The following is a 15,450-nucleotide window of genomic DNA, read 5'->3' on the forward strand; positions in this document are numbered from 1 at the left end:
AACGCAACATTTTCAAGACTCTAGATCAAACAATATGGCCACTATGAGCAAAGAGCTTGAAACCAAACTAAACCATGCTTTAGAGGTTAGCTAGATGCATGTCCCTGAGCTTGTGTGCCAAATTTCACTCGGTCAAACAGATCAAGTGATATAAACATGTGCCAGTTATAGCGTCACTGTGGGGTTGATCTGAATGTGCTTGCATAGGTTGAGTATAGTCTGGAAAGATGTTGCTTTCAGAGACCTTGGTCAATACATGACATGTATCAAGTTACTTGTAGATTGGTCATTCGGTGCCAGAGTAGTAGAATTTTAAGTGCTTTTCACAAAATTCTAAATGGCAAAAAATCCAACATGGCGGACGTTATGGGTCCTTGAGGAAAAGGTTTTTCTTGTGAAGAAAGAGACCTCTGTACCGAATTTCATGACCGTAGGTCACGTTGTGAGGGGCGTGATCTTCCAAAGTTTGCATTTTAATCGCTTGTTATAGTGCCACCATCTGGCCAATTGGCATGGGATTGCAAGAGAGTGCGTGGCAGACGGGACTTTACCATCATGTTAAGTTGCACCTTTGTAGGCATTACCATCTCACGGAAATATACATTCTAATAATGAACTGGAATAATAAAAATAGGTCTTTAGAGCCTATGCTTGCTGAACCTCTAATAATAATAAACGCTAACAAATACAATAGGGTTTCACCAGCTTAGCTGTTGAACCCCTAACTAGGGAAGCGTGACTGACTAGTTGTGACAGCACACCACACTTGATCCACAGGAGTCCGGCGAAGACGTGCTTGTGTGCTCGCCAAAGCCTCCATCTGTTTGTGCATGACTGTTAGCCCTATGAGGAGTATCCGTTATTCACTATGCTAATGCTCTCCACACTTGCCAATGCCCTGCCATCATGCCAACTCTGGTGGTGAGAGCTATATTTACAAACAGCCGTCATGATACTGGTTCAATGAAGAACACAAGAATGAATATTGATAATCTGTAACATGCATAAAACAAAAATAATAATCTAATTCACATAGTACTTCTAAAGAGCTAATGTTGTAACGGCTGTCGTATAGAGGGGACCAAAGCGCAGCGTGATGAGTGCTCATTATGATATTCATTAACTCAAAAACACTAAAGACAAAATAACAAACGGCAAACGATCAGAATACAGTTCTGTACAGAGACTAAACAGAAAATAACTGCCCACAAACAGGTGGAAAAAAACCCTACTTAAATATGATCTCCAATTAGAGACAACGAGGACAGCTGCCTCTAATTGGAGATCATCCCAAAAAAACACAAATAGAAACCTAGAATTTAAACCTAGAAAACCACCCAAAACACCCTGTCACGCCCTGACCTACTCTAGAAAATGACATCTTACGAGGGTCAGGATGTGACACCCCCCCTGATGCGTGGGACAGGCATAGGTGGCGCCAGACTGGTAACATGCACCTCAGGTCGAGTGCGGGGAGGAGGCACAGGACGTACTGGGCTGTGGAAGCACACTGGAGGGAGAGTGCGAGGAGCAGGCACAAGACATACTGGGCTGTGGAGGCGCACCGGAGGTCTGATGCGTGGGACTGGTACAGGTGGCACCGGGCTGATGACACGCACCTCAGGGCGAGTGCGGAGAGGAGGCACAGGACGTACCGGGCTGTTGAGACGTACTGGAGACCTGGTGTGTATAGCCGGTATCACTTGTTCCAGAACTTCCACACTTCTCAGGACGAGTACGGGAGCTGACTCAGGTGGCACCAAACTGACGACACGTTCCTTTGGGAAAAACTAATGCGTCCTCCACCAACTCAATAACTCTCCCATTTCTCCCTTCTCCAAATTTTCCCTCTTCTCCCGGATTGGCTCTGGTTTGCTCCTCGGCTCCGCCGACTGCTCCATGTGCCCCCCCCAAAAAAATGTATTTGGGTTTCTGTAGCCTCCCGTGCCTCCCTGGCAGGCTTCTATATCTGTCTATTACTTGGCCCCAAGTCCAGTTTACCCTCTCTAGCCTCTCGTTCAGAGACCAGGTATCCATCTCCTCCCGAGCACGCTGCTTGATCCGGTTGTGGTGGGCAGTTCTGTAACAGCTGTCGTATAGAGGGGACCAAAGCGCAGCGTGTTGAGTGCTCATTATGATATTCATTAACTCAAAAACACTAAAGACAAAATAACAAACGGCAAACGATCAGAATACAGTTCTGTCAGGTACAGAGACTAAATAGAAAATAACTGCCCACAAACACAGGTGGAAAAAAACCCTACTTAAATATGATCTCCAATTAGAGACAACGAGGATCAGCTGCCTCTAATCGGAGATCATCCCAAAAAACAACATAGAAATAGAAACCTAGAATTTAAACATAGAAATAGAAAACCACCCAAAACACCCCCTGTCACGCCCTGACCTACTCTACTATAGAAAATGACATCTTACAAGGGTCAGGTCGTGACAAATGTATATATTAATTTTAATATGACTTGTTTAAATCTTCATAAGAAGTATGCACTCTGCAAAACACATACAGGCAAATAGGGAATATAATCCGTCACCTAAAAAACAGGTTAAACAAAACAGGAAACCATGGGGCTGGCCAGATTGACAGGTAAAAATACCAGAGATCCAAATGTCAATCGAATGTTGTATTCAGGTCTTGCCATGTTTTAAAGGCTACAGGATTTACTTATCTTATTACTTTTAAAAGTGAAAATGAAAAAGATACAAATTGATTGCAGATACTGCTCATCATCAACTCTGGTATCTGAACAAAAATAGTCTCTCAATCCTTCATCCTACAGGACAAGTTACACATAAACTGGACACGGTATGAGACAATTCACATACCCGCAGCTATCAATGTTCATTACGTCTTTCTGTTTCGCTCCATCCCTCATCTATAATTGCCTCTCTTAGACGTGAAATCCTATCTCTTTCTCAGTCGCACCGTTTTCCCACCCTATTGCTCTTTCACTACGTATTTCCCTCTGTCCTTTCTCATCCCCTTTTCTCTCTGTCCTTTCCCTCTGTTCTCCTCTCCCTCCTGCTGACTGTCCCCCTATAAGGGAAAAACCAAGAAGCCGGAGAAGGTGGAATACTTCCAGCCGCCCATCAGGTTTCCCCTCTCCAGTTTGAGGTAGGTCTTGTCTCCCCTCTCCATGATCACCAGGCCTGCATTGGTGGCTGCCTCCCGCGTCACATCCTGGTCCCCAGCGAAGGCTGAGATCATTGGCCACCCATTCACAATCAGACTAACCTGGGGAAGAAAAATCACAGTCTCAATGCCAAATAACTAACCGTATGTGAGACATGTGTGGATGCTACATATGTATGTGTGGTGTGTATCTCACTTGTTATAGGCCTTCACAACATGGAAGTTGAAGATGTAGACTCCCCTTCTGGGGGCTAGGAAGACACTGCTCTCCTGGTCAAAGTGATTGCCCACATTCACCAGGATCTGAGGTAAGAAGAGAAAGGGAGAGAATTAATAAAGGAGAATAAGAGAGATGGGGAGTGGTGGTATAGAAATCACCCTGAAGAAGGCACAGTGATGCCGAAACGTTGGTGATTTACCCAATAATTTACTGGGAGTTTATAAACTCAGCAAAAAAAGAAACGTCCTTTCACTGTCAACTGCATTTATTTTCAGAAAACTTAACATGTGTAAATATTTGTATGAACATAACAAGATTCAACAACTCAGACTTAAACTGAACAAGTTCCACAGACATGTGACTAACGGAAATGGAATAATGTGTCGCAGAACAAAGGGGGGTCAAAATCAAAAGTAACAGTCAGTATCTGGTGTGGCCACCAGCTGCATTAAGTACTGCAGTGTATCTCCTCCTCATGGACTGCACCAGATTTGCCAGTTCTTGCTGTGAGATGTTACCCCACTCTTCCACCAAGGCACCTGCAAGTTCCCGGACATTTCTAGGGGGAATGGCCCTAGCCCTCACCCTCCGATCCAACAGGTCTCAGACGTGCTCAATGGGATTGAGATCCGGGCTCTTCCCTGGCCATGGCAGAACACTGACATTCCTGTCTTGAAGAAAATCCCGCACAGAACGAGCAGTATGGCTGGTGGCATTGTCATGCTGGAGGGTCATGTCAGGATGAGCCTGCAGAAAGGGTACCACATGAGGGAGGAGGATGTCTTCCCTGTAACGCACAGTGTTGAGATTGCCTGCAATGACAACAAGCTCCGTCCGATGATGCTGTGACACACCGCCCCAGACCATGTCGGACCCTCCACCTCCAAATCGATCCCGCTCCAGAGTACAGGCCTCGGTGTAACGCTCATTCCTTCGACGATAAACGCAAACCTGACCATCACCCCTGGTGAGACAAAACCGTGACTCGTCAGTGAAGAGCACTTTTTGCCAGTCTTGTATGGTCCAGCGACGGTGGGTTTGTGCCCATAGGCGACATTGTTGCCAGTGATGTCTGGTGAGGACCTGCCTTACAACAAGCCAACAAGCCCTCAGTCCAGCTTCTCTCAGCCTATTGCGGACTGTCTGAGCACTGATGGAGGGATTGTGCGTTCCTGGTGTAACTCGGGCAGTTGTTTGTTGCCATCCTGTACCTGTCCCGCAGGTGTGATATTCGGATGTACCAATCCTGTGCAGGTGTTGTTACACGTGCTCTGCCACTGTGAGGATGATCAGCTGTCCGTCCTGTCTCCCTGTAGCGCTATCTTAGGCGTCTCACAGTACGGACATTGCAATTTATTTCCCTGGCCACATCTGCAGTCCTCATGCCTCCTTGCAGCATGCCTAAGGCACGTTCACGCAGATGAGCAGGGACCCTGGGTCTGTAGAAAGGTCTCTTTAGTGTCCTAAGTTTTCATAACTGTGACCTTAATTGCCTAACTGTTAGTGTCTTAACGACCGTTCCACAGGTGCATGTTCATTCATTGTTCATTCATTGTTTATGGTTCATTGAACAAACATGAGAAACAGTGTTTAAACCCTTTACAATGAAGATCTGTGAAGTTATTTGGATTTTTACAAATTATTTTTGAAAGACAGGGTCCTGAAAAAGAGACGCTTCTTTTTTCCTGAGTTTATATAGAGTGTGCTACTCTCTTTATTTTATAGCTTATAGTTTATTCGACCGTTAGTCAGCACCTCTACATACAATAATTTTATCTGGGTGTGTGCCAGCTCATGCTTTTTGTAAGGTACATTAATCAATCATTCATCAATGATCAATCAAAGAGAAATCAATCAACAACCAAAGAGAATTCATCAGAATCAGGAGGCATGAGTCAACTTCACCTGCTGATGTGATACTTCATATGGTCAATGTTTCTTTGCATTTGTTCACCTGGTCGAAGTAGTTGATCATGGTGCAGTTGCTCATGTCTGTGGGCTCATGGTTGGTCTGGCGGATGGCAGAGAAGGCCACCCGGCCCGTGCCTGAGTGTACTGACATGCCCAGCGGATTTCCCGCTGGCTCAGAGTTGGGAGTGGAGTCACAGATCACCAAACACTTCCCTTCCAGGACGATAGGCTCTGTGTCATTCTGGGCCTGGGCCCCTAGAGGCCCCCATAGGAGCAGCAGCACTAGGAGCACTAGCAGCACTGTGGGCTCGAAGTTGGAAGGATGAACCAGCCTGGGATACATGCTTTTAATTGGCAATGTTTTGAATGTAAATCTGTGATTGATTCAATTATGGAGGAATGTTACTTAGAGACATAGATACACATGCTCAAGCAAAAGAGGTGTACGGCTTTTAAATCAATAGATATTCTGTCCTTTGCTTACTCAAGCCCTAAATGTTGTTGATGTTGTGTCTGATTTTCATCAGGATCATTAGGGTCCTCAATTGGTTGAACTTGGTCGAACACCCTGATCTAAGACAGCAGTCTCTTATCCCACCTAGTGTAGACCCTATGTAGGAATTCTCCCAGTAATAAAAACAGGTGAGTCAACAGGTAGGACTGACAACCAGGAGGTTTTGGGGTTATTAGTGTTCAGCAGCAGGGGCCAAATTCAGAACACATACAGTCGCTTCCTCTATCTCCCCCCACACTATCTGTCTGTCCTTCCCTTCCTCTCTCTCTCTCACTCACTCTGTTCTCACAGATGTGTCTCCTGTGGATTCTGTGCTTGTTTGCAACTGCGGCAGTAGGGGGCAGGATGGCAAGGACAAATAGACATTTGGGTGTGTTCCAATCTACTTCCTCATTGCACAAGACCTGAGAGAGAGAATGAAAAAGGGAGGGAGGGAGGGAGGGATAAATTGAGAAAGGTAAAGAAAGGGCACCTGTGAGGAATCTTGGCATTGGCTACCAGAAAAGCTTATGAAGAGGAGGATGAAGAGGAGAATATTGTTAGTGGGGGAGCAGGGGAGGATGTACAATCCATGAGGTAGTGAGAAAGAAAGAGGGAGTGGGGGAGCAACTCCACTGAGACCATCTTTCACGTGCTATCTCCCTCCTGACGTTCAACATGCCCCTCTCCTCCTCTCACCCACCATGTTATCACTTAGTGTCTCTGTCCTTCTCTTTTATTTACTCACTTAATTCCTCAGGTGTTTATCTTTTCACAACTAAATATATGGTTACTGTATATCACACAGGGAAGATGGCACTTCATCCAGTATTGATAGTATACATACAGGTAAATGCCCAAATAAAGGAAACACTTGAGTAAATGAGGAATTCAAAGTATATTGAAAGCAGGTGCTTCCACACAGGTGTGGAATTAACATCCCATCATGCTTAGGGTCATGTATAAAAATGCTGGACAGGCCCACTTGCCCATTATTTTGGCTACCATGGCTAGAAGAGATTTCAAGTGACTTTGAAAGAGGGGTGATTGTTGGTGCACGTTTGGCAGTGGCTTTAGTGACGAAGACTGCTTAACTTGCTGATGTTTCACAATATGCCTTGGCCGTCTCAGTTACACAATCTTATGGGAGATTCTTACAGGAGATTCTGGAGTGGCCCCTGAGCTTTTTCCACCACCATCAACAAAACACCAAATTATGGAATGTCTTGTGGAATAATGGTATCGCATCCCTCCAACACTTGTAGAATCTTTGCCAAGGCACATTGAAGCTGTTTTGGCAACACATCGTAGCCCAACGCCCTATTTTAAGACACTAAATTGGTGTTTCCTTTATTTTGGCAGTTACCTGTAGAACAACATTTTAGACTTTATACTCTGTTTATGTGAATCCCTTTCCTAAAATAATCTCTCTACATTTCTTAAATTCAAGTGTAAAAAGACACTGACACATCTCTGATGATCACACTCTCTTTGACTTTAGTGATTAACCTGTTATAAACAACCTTTTAAACTATGACATTAGTGATTAACCCGGTTATAAACAACCTTACACTCGCTCTTCAAACACCCACGCACTCCCTCACACAGACCCAACACGGTTTGTTTTATAGAGTTGGTCCCCAATATTCAATAAATAGTCGGAAGATGAACAGTCTTCCTGAATGATCTGAGATTTTAAACACAAGTAATGTAGGGATTTGCAAAACTAGGCATTTATTCACCGAGTACTGTAATACAATCCCGGAGTCTAGGTTTATATTAATAAAAAAAAAGAGATGAGGATATCACCTGTTTCAGTTTGAAAGGTGTCCTCCTTGCTTTCCATATCAGTTGAAGTCAGTCATTTGTCCTTAGAGATGGAGTGATAGCAACACATTCTTCGTAACCTCTCTCTTCTCTGTTCTCCCATTCTACATTATCAGACACCTCCCTTTGAAACAGGCATCTAAATGGCCATGCCAGAGGACCCACTACGCGCTCTCGCACTCACTCGTTTTTTCTCAAACAATGAAAAGTGCCAGTGAAAGTATTGCATCTGAGATGTTTCAATATTGAAGGTTATTTTGTTGAAGGTCATACCTTGACCATCTTCAAGTGAATACTTTTCAATATAATAGCCTACGTAAACGGAGTGTACAAAACATTAGGAACACATGCTCTTTTCATGACATAACCTTCCCTTAGATTCACCTGCTCAGTCTATGATCCATTATTGCTGTCACTTCAATCAGTGTAGACGAAAGGGAGGAGACGGGATAAAGAAGGATTTGTAAGGATTTGTAAGCCTTGAGACAATTGAGACATGGATTGTGTGTGTGCCATTCAAAGTGTGAATCGGCAATACAAAATATTTAAGTGCCTTTGAACAGGGTATGGTAGTAGGTGCCAGGCGCACCGGTTTCTGTGTCAAGAACTGTAGCCCTGCTGGGTTTTTCACCCTGCTGGGTTTTTCACACTGCTGGGTTTTTCAGTTTCCTGTGTGTATAAAAAAAATGGTCCACCACCCAAAGGACATCCAGCCAACATGACACAACTGTGGGAAGCATAGGAGTCAACATGGGCCAGCATCCCTGTGGAATGCTTTTGACACCTTGTAGAGTCCATGCCCGACAAATTGAGGCTGTTCTAAGGGCAAAAGGGGGTGAAACTCAATATTAGGAAGGTGTTCATGATGTTTTGTACACTCAGTGTAATTTAACTTTTGTGAAAACTTCTAATGCCTGATGATTTTGTAATCTATATTACAATATGGTTCAGTCCACATACCTTCCCCCTTTTCTTAACAACATCATGTATGGTATTTAGCTTGGTACATGGGTGCCACATAGAGCCCATATTGATTATTGTATGCATAAAATAATTGTCTAAACAAACTCATGAAAGGGAGTTTCTCATCGCTGTTACATCACAATAATCTAGAACTATCAACTGAATGTGTACTTTTCTAATTCTTTCAGAATATTGTCCTGTAGTTTGGATGTATTTGATCAAAAAACCCTCTGCCTTGGGTCCAAGTTACTTGGGTCTTTCAAATTCCCCTAAACTGTGACAAAAGTAGGACATACACATCCATTCCTTACTGATTCAAAGTCATAGTTCACAGTATTTCAAGTCCAGAGTGCTGTAAGAATGTAGTCTTACAATTATTCATGCTCACACAAGCTCTTTTGTTCATAGTCCAATCCCTCATGAGATCCTGGGAGATGTTCCAGAAGGAAACCTCCCACAAAGTCTCCATCCCTGAGGCCCACCCCGAAGGTGTCCCAGCTATAGAAATATAATTTTTATTCTCTGGTCCCTATGATCCCTCACACCCTCACTATAGAGATTCTGCTGTGGAGCTCAGCCTTGTAGAGGCCAAAACCTAGACACACAGGCTGGTTGAAGGAGGTGCTGAAGGTGTGCAAGTGGGTCAGGGTGTTGGAAGGCCCCACCTCTGAGAAGGTGATTGTGCCTACGCCATAATCCAGGGCCACACCCACACGGTTGCCTGACATCCGGCTGGAAAGGCGGGTCTTCCTGCGGTTGTGCCAGGCAGCCAGCTTCCTGTCGTGCTGCTGCGTCAGGCTCCAAGACATCTGCAAATCAAAACCTCATCCATCATCTAGCAGTCATTAGAAAAACCAACCAATCCCTCTTGTGATGTCAGTTGTATTTAAATAGACCAATTAAATTCCTCGATCAGTTAACAAAGAAATTCCAAAAGGCTTGGCTTCCACCATCAAATAAACTAATATCTAATACTACTCTTATTACCACAACTGTTCCTATTATTAAAGACCATATGTAGAAGAAGGGTGATGATAATGTACCTTGTTATTTCCAAAGGCAGTGCCCTCCTTCCCTTTTCGCCCGATGCTCCGGTAGGACACCGCAATGTCCCAGAAGCCCTCTGCCTCCACCTCCCAGTAATGGGTTCCTGAGGAGAAGGTCTGGACGGTCAGGACTTGAGCCCAGTGGTCAAAGCGGTCAGGGTGAGTGGCACATGGAAGGCGCTGTTTGACCCGCATGGCTGACCGCAGGTCATCCGAAACGCTCAGGAGAGGATGGGCAGAGTTAGTGTCCAGAGTCAACGGACTTGTTACTATGGAAACAGAGAAACAGACATACAGTGCATTCGAAAAATATTCAGACCCCTTGATTTTTTCCACATTTTGCCACGTTGAATAGTTTTTCTTTATCAATGAACACACAATACCCCATAACGACAAAACGAAAACAGGTTTAGAAATTTTAGCAAATATATTAAAAATAAAAAATTCCTTATTTACAAATATTTAGACCCTTTGCTTTTAGACTCGGAATTGAGCTGAGGTGCCTCCTGTTTCCATTTGATCACCCTTGAGATGTTTCTACAACTTGGGAGTCCACCTGCGGTAAATTCAATTGGTTGTACATGATTTGGAAAGGCACACACCTGTCTATATAAAGGTCCCAAAGTTGACAGTGCTTTTCAGAGCAAAAACCAAGCCATGAGGTCAAAGGAATTGTCCATAGAGCTCAGAGACAGGATTGTGTAGAGGCACAGATCTCGAAGCGTACCAAAAACATTCTGCAGCATTGAAAGTCCCCAAGAACACAGAGGCCTCTATCATTCTTAAATGGATTAAGTTTGGAACCACCAAGACTCTTCTCCGAGCTGGCCGCCCGGCCAAACTGAGCAATCGGGGGAGAAGGGCCTTGGTCAAGGAAGTGACCAAGAACCCGATGGTCACTCTGACAGAGCTCCAAAGTTCCTCTGTGGAGATGGGAGAACCTTCCAGAAGGACAACCATCTCTGCAGCACTCCACCAATCAGGCCTTTATGGTAGTGGCCAGACGGGGGGGGGGGGGGTTAATTCAGTTGCATTTTTTGGGGGGAAAACCCTGTTTTTGCTTTGTCCTTATGGGGTATTGTGTGTAGAGGATAAAACACTATTTGATCAATTTTAAAATGTGGAAAAAGTAAACGGGACTGAATACTTTCAGAATGCACTGTACGAAGCAGAGAGGGAAACAAATATATGAATGAATAAACAGCCTGAATTCCTCCCATCTCAAATATATTGGTTGAAGGTTTGGCCTGTGCACTCACAGAGCTCTCTCTTGAGTTCAGTGAGACAGCGCAGTGTCTCGGTGATGAACTCTCTGTACTTGCTCTCGATATCCTCCATAATATACTTCCTGTCCAGGCTGAGGGAGTCAGGAGTGAACTGGGGACAGTTAAGGTCCGCAAGCAGCCTGTTAAACAGAGCACAGCAGGTTAGACATAAATCACACACAATATCATACTAACGAGTGCCTATTTTTTATTTACCTTGAGTCATCAGATTGAAATGCCTGTGGACAGAACAAAAGAAAAGGAGTCAAGGACTGTTTTAAGACTTAAAATGCACTGTTATAACACAAAACTGTTAAAGGGATAGTTTGGGATTTTGGCAATGAAGACCTTTATCTACTTCTCCAGAGTCTCCGGGGTTAATAGATAAAGGGCCTCATGTTCAAAATCCCAAACTATTCCTTTAATAAAGTTAATCAAATTTTCCATCTCAAGAAAATAGACATTCGTTGACGGTAATGAATTGAAGCACAAAGCCTTTAATGCCATCGTACAAATCCTGCACAAATGGCCCTGTCAATCTCCCCCAGATGGACAGGGAGGTAAACAGATTAGTTTAAATCCTCCGTTATGTAGTGTACAACATATGCTGTCTCATAAATAAATACAGTAGGTGGTTAAAACATTGCAGTACAGTACAAAGGTGAATGTTGAGATTTAGAATGATTACCAGAATAGTGACGTACTGTATAATCCAATGGTTTGAGATGATGGCTTTGATCTATTTGGTTTGTTGGACATTACTCAAAGGTTGTGTCTAACGCACAGAGAATAACTGCCTGAAATGGTTACTGTGAGGTTGGATATGTATCGCCATATTGCAAAACTGACTCTGGAGTGGTCACAAATAATCCCATGGAACTTGCCCCAGAACTAGGAGTGTTAACTAGCCTGGCTGAATTCCCAAACTGGCTCCTCTTACTACCATGGTCCCCAAATCATCCCCAGATACCAATAGGCTCCTTCAAACCCCCTCTCTGATCATACTGGTACCTGGTAAAAGGGTTATTAATAAACATTTCACCCAGATGAGCAGGAAGGGGTCTGTCTCCTCCAGCAAGGAGCCCAGGTAGTGGTGGATGTCCTGGGTCTGGCTCAGGTCCTCTCTAACCCTGCTGCAGTTGTTCTGGAGGCGCTCCACGGCCTGCTGCCTCTCCTTCCTGGTGCTCTCCCTCAGGGCCAGCACCAGCCTCTCCACCTGCAGCTGCAGGGCTATACCCATACGCTCCACCTGGGAGTCATCTGCCGCAGACAAGTCCTGCAGGCGGACAACAACCACCACCAAAGACTAAGGTCATAACAAGACTCAACGTCAGGGCAGAATAGAAGGCCGGATAGACAACATAAGCACAAACAGTAAATTGATGGACTGCTATAAGCATACAGTATGTGGTTACTTACTGTTATAGTGCGGTCAGTGTTCCGGTGCTCTTGGAGGATCTGTTCACCTTTATTCAGCTTCTCATCTGCTTTCTGGAGAAGGCTCTGGAGGATGACCTGTGGAAACATACACACGGCTTTAGAACTGTTAAAGCCACACTATAACACCAGCTGTAAGGAACTACAGGTCGCTAACTGACCTTCAGGTCCTCCTGCACCTTCCTCAGTCCTTTAACCCGGTGCTGTGCGTGGCCACCCTCCAATAAACAGTCTGCACACACGTACACCCGCTCGTCTGCACAGTAGTAGCGGAACATCTCCTCATGGGCAGGACACCTGCGGTGGGACAGGTCTCCCAGAGGTTCCACTAGCAGGTGTGTCTTGAAGGCAGGCCGCTCCAGGTGGGGCTTCAGGTGCTCGGCACACAGAGACACCTCACAGCGCAGACAGGTCTTCACCGCTGCAGCGTTCCCAGATTGGTCCCCGTCCCCCACAGGGGGGCAGCAGTCACACGCCACAACCCCTTGTTCCTCCTGACATTGTGCGCAGGTGAAGCGACCCCTGACCCCCGCCTCCCCGTGGCCCCAGGCGTCTCGCACACATGCTGGGCAGAAGCTGTGGCCGCACGGCAAGGGCTGGGCCTGGCTGAAGACGTCGCGGCACACTGAACAGGTCAACTCCTCCTCCAGGGACGCCATGACAACCGTTTTGTCAACAGGAACACAAAAAGGAAAAGGCACCTTTGTAAACAAAAACATCACAATGTCAACATTTGTGTCAAGTTGTCAAAAATAATGAGCAGTTGAAATCAACTTAATTCCCAACATTTTATTTTCAAGCCACAGGTCTTAGAAGCCACATGATAACCGTTATAAGCGGTGAGTCCTGGGGACAGGTACGTTTACAGTACACTCTTTTAAAAAAAGGTGCTATCTAGAACCCTAGTGTTTTTGGCTGTCCCCATACTCAACCATTTATAATTCTAAATAACCAAACAAAACCCAGCCAAAGAACCCCTTTGGAATCCTTTTTTCTAAGAGTGTTCACAACAAAGTCACTTATGTAAAAACTAATACTAGGAATTAGGAACAGGACCTGTTCAGTGTAGTCCTCTACACGGGCCCAACTGGTCTCTTTATCTGCCTACTAATCAACCATTAATTCTGTTTATAAGGTCTTCGGCCTTTGTCCTCAATTATTAGAACACCTCAAGATCTTCCATTGTCTTTAGTGGCAGACAGGACAGTTTATTCTGTATTGAACTGGTATAACCCGTATCACTGAGTTTATTCTCATCCTATGGAGTTGTAACACTGACCTGATGCTCATCCCAATCCCTGTCTGTCGCAATGGAGGGATCAAGGGATCATCCTCCCTGCCCGCCTGCTTGCCTAAAAAATCTGGCTGAGATACCAATTCTTGGTATAACAGTCTGAAACAAACCACTGAAGAAACATGGAAAGTTTCCGTACATATAAAATGTAATTTGATCTTACTCTACTGGTTGTCTGTGCAGTTGGTCTTCAGTGGGTAATTTTTGTTAGACCAAATATCCACAGGAAAGTATTATTTACCCGACTTTTTAGAGTGCTGGTACTGGCATGGAAATGTATATCACCCGGCACATGCTTAAAACCACGTAAACACCTGCAAGACTTTCGTTAGTATGCATGCATGTGCTTTCGTCTTGTGCACGTGCCTTAGGTCATGAGCAAACAAATCTTCATTGCCACACACAGAGACCCGCATTTTGAAGTAGGTTTAATAATACTTCATGTGGATATTTTGTCTCAAAATATCGACCCACTGAAGGACCAACCCCATGGATAATCAATCGGCAGAGTAAATTCAAATATAATTGTATTCAACATTCGTGACAGACATGGGACGTTTACGTTTTTTTTTATATGTAAATGTGTGTGGCAATCTACTCACAATGGAAGTCATCCGGACTACCGGCCTGCCTGCATATGTGATCCTGCTTTCCGGTTTACAACTGTCCTATACACATTCTGATGAAACTCTTCTTTCTTTCTTTCTTTCTTTCTTTCTTTCTTTCTTTCTTTCTTTCTTTCTTTCTTTCTTTCTTTCTTCTGATTGTTCAGTATAGATTCCCCCTACCTGTTTGTGTCCCAAGGCTGTCAGAGTGTGGCCATCGTTAGGTGTTGTCCTGTCATTGTGTGTAGAAACCGGCTAATCCCATACCTATGTCTGTTTAAGCAGAGGGACTGACCTCTGAGAGCACTGAGTCACATGACCAACTCAGAGAGCGAGTTTCCATCTGAAATCTGTAGGGAGGCTTCCTCTTCTCATCTCCTTTCCTGCATCTGCAGCGCTATGAAGTAAGTGGAGGAGTGAAAGCAACTCTCCAGTAGGCAAACAGCATATTCCCACTGGGCACAACACGTCAGTAAACGTGGAGAATTGGGTAATATTTGGTAGATACGTTGATCAGTGAGATTCCAGCCTATTTTCACCCACTCAAAAAGACAGCCAAAAGTTTGTTGAATTCCCAATGTGTTATCACTATGCTTTCAACCATCTAAAAGCACAACCAAATTCCAAAGGAAAATCAATGTCAGATAACACATTTAGGTTACTTTTTTTTATCACTGCACTTTCAACCATTTAAAAGCACAATAAAGTTCAAATGGGAATACAATAAATTACCATTTTAACTTTGTTGTGCTTTTAAATGGTTGAAAGTGCAGTGATAACACATTTCGGTGACTTTCTTTTTTTTAATCTGACATTGATTTTCCATTAGAATTAAGTTATATCGGATATTTTGTTAATTTTTACAACAACTTAATGTGTTATCACTATGCTTCATCTAATACCACAACCAAATGACCTGGATTGTAATTGAGACTACATTAAAGTACATGCTGCAAGTGATCAATGACGTTTTGAGATTCTGTGCAGATTATTATAGCAATTGTGAAGATTTCCAGACCTGCGAGCCTGAACATGCACACTTTCTATGAATACATAAGAATACATGTATTGTTACATTAAGCCCAAAATGTGGCAATGGATGTCTTACTAATTTTAAGAAAGAAGAATTCAGCACAAAATATCTTTGAGATCTGGCATGTGAAAACTTTGATGCTCAATATCTCAGAACTATGCTTTGCGCAGATAGAACCTTATAGTCCCAACGTCACAATAAAATG

At 44.1% G+C, this 15,450-nt stretch overlaps 1 protein-coding gene and 1 pseudogene across 2 annotated transcripts; both read right to left on the reverse strand.

Annotated features, from left to right (window-relative positions):
- Positions 1–1,521: 1,521 nt before the first annotated feature.
- LOC106569452 (cerebellin-1-like) lies at positions 1,522–7,738 on the reverse strand (annotated as a pseudogene).
- Positions 7,250–14,628, reverse strand: LOC106569445 (E3 ubiquitin/ISG15 ligase TRIM25-like). 2 transcript variants are annotated; one of them, XM_014140800.2, is made up of 8 exons: positions 14,210–14,628; positions 12,475–13,014; positions 12,296–12,391; positions 11,919–12,152; positions 11,093–11,115; positions 10,871–11,016; positions 9,609–9,880; positions 7,250–9,374 (listed from the first exon to the last, which is right to left on the reverse strand). In XM_014140800.2, the coding sequence occupies exons 1-8, from the start codon at positions 14,219–14,221 to the stop codon at positions 9,105–9,107; spliced, it is 1,593 nt and encodes a 530-aa protein (XP_013996275.1). In that variant the 5' UTR covers positions 14,222–14,628; the 3' UTR covers positions 7,250–9,104. The 2 variants fall into 2 exon arrangements, with proteins under 2 accessions (XP_013996275.1, XP_013996276.1); XM_014140801.2 differs by having other exon boundaries at positions 14,396–14,625.
- Between the last annotated feature and the right edge of the window lie 822 nt (positions 14,629–15,450).

Source organism: Salmo salar, chromosome ssa14, assembly GCF_905237065.1.
Source record: "Salmo salar chromosome ssa14, Ssal_v3.1, whole genome shotgun sequence".
NCBI classification, from domain to species: Eukaryota; Metazoa; Chordata; class Actinopteri; order Salmoniformes; family Salmonidae; genus Salmo; species Salmo salar.

Bases quoted from the DNA above. Each gene is read 5' to 3' on its own strand.
- LOC106569445 (XM_014140800.2), bottom strand. The intron at 12,392-12,474 runs GTCAGTTAGCGA...ATGTTTCCACAG, and splicing joins AGGTGCAGGAGGACCTGAAG to GTCATCCTCCAGAGCCTTCT. The intron at 11,017-11,092 runs GTAAATAAAAAA...TCTGTTTAACAG, and splicing joins TTTCAATCTGATGACTCAAG to GCTGCTTGCGGACCTTAACT.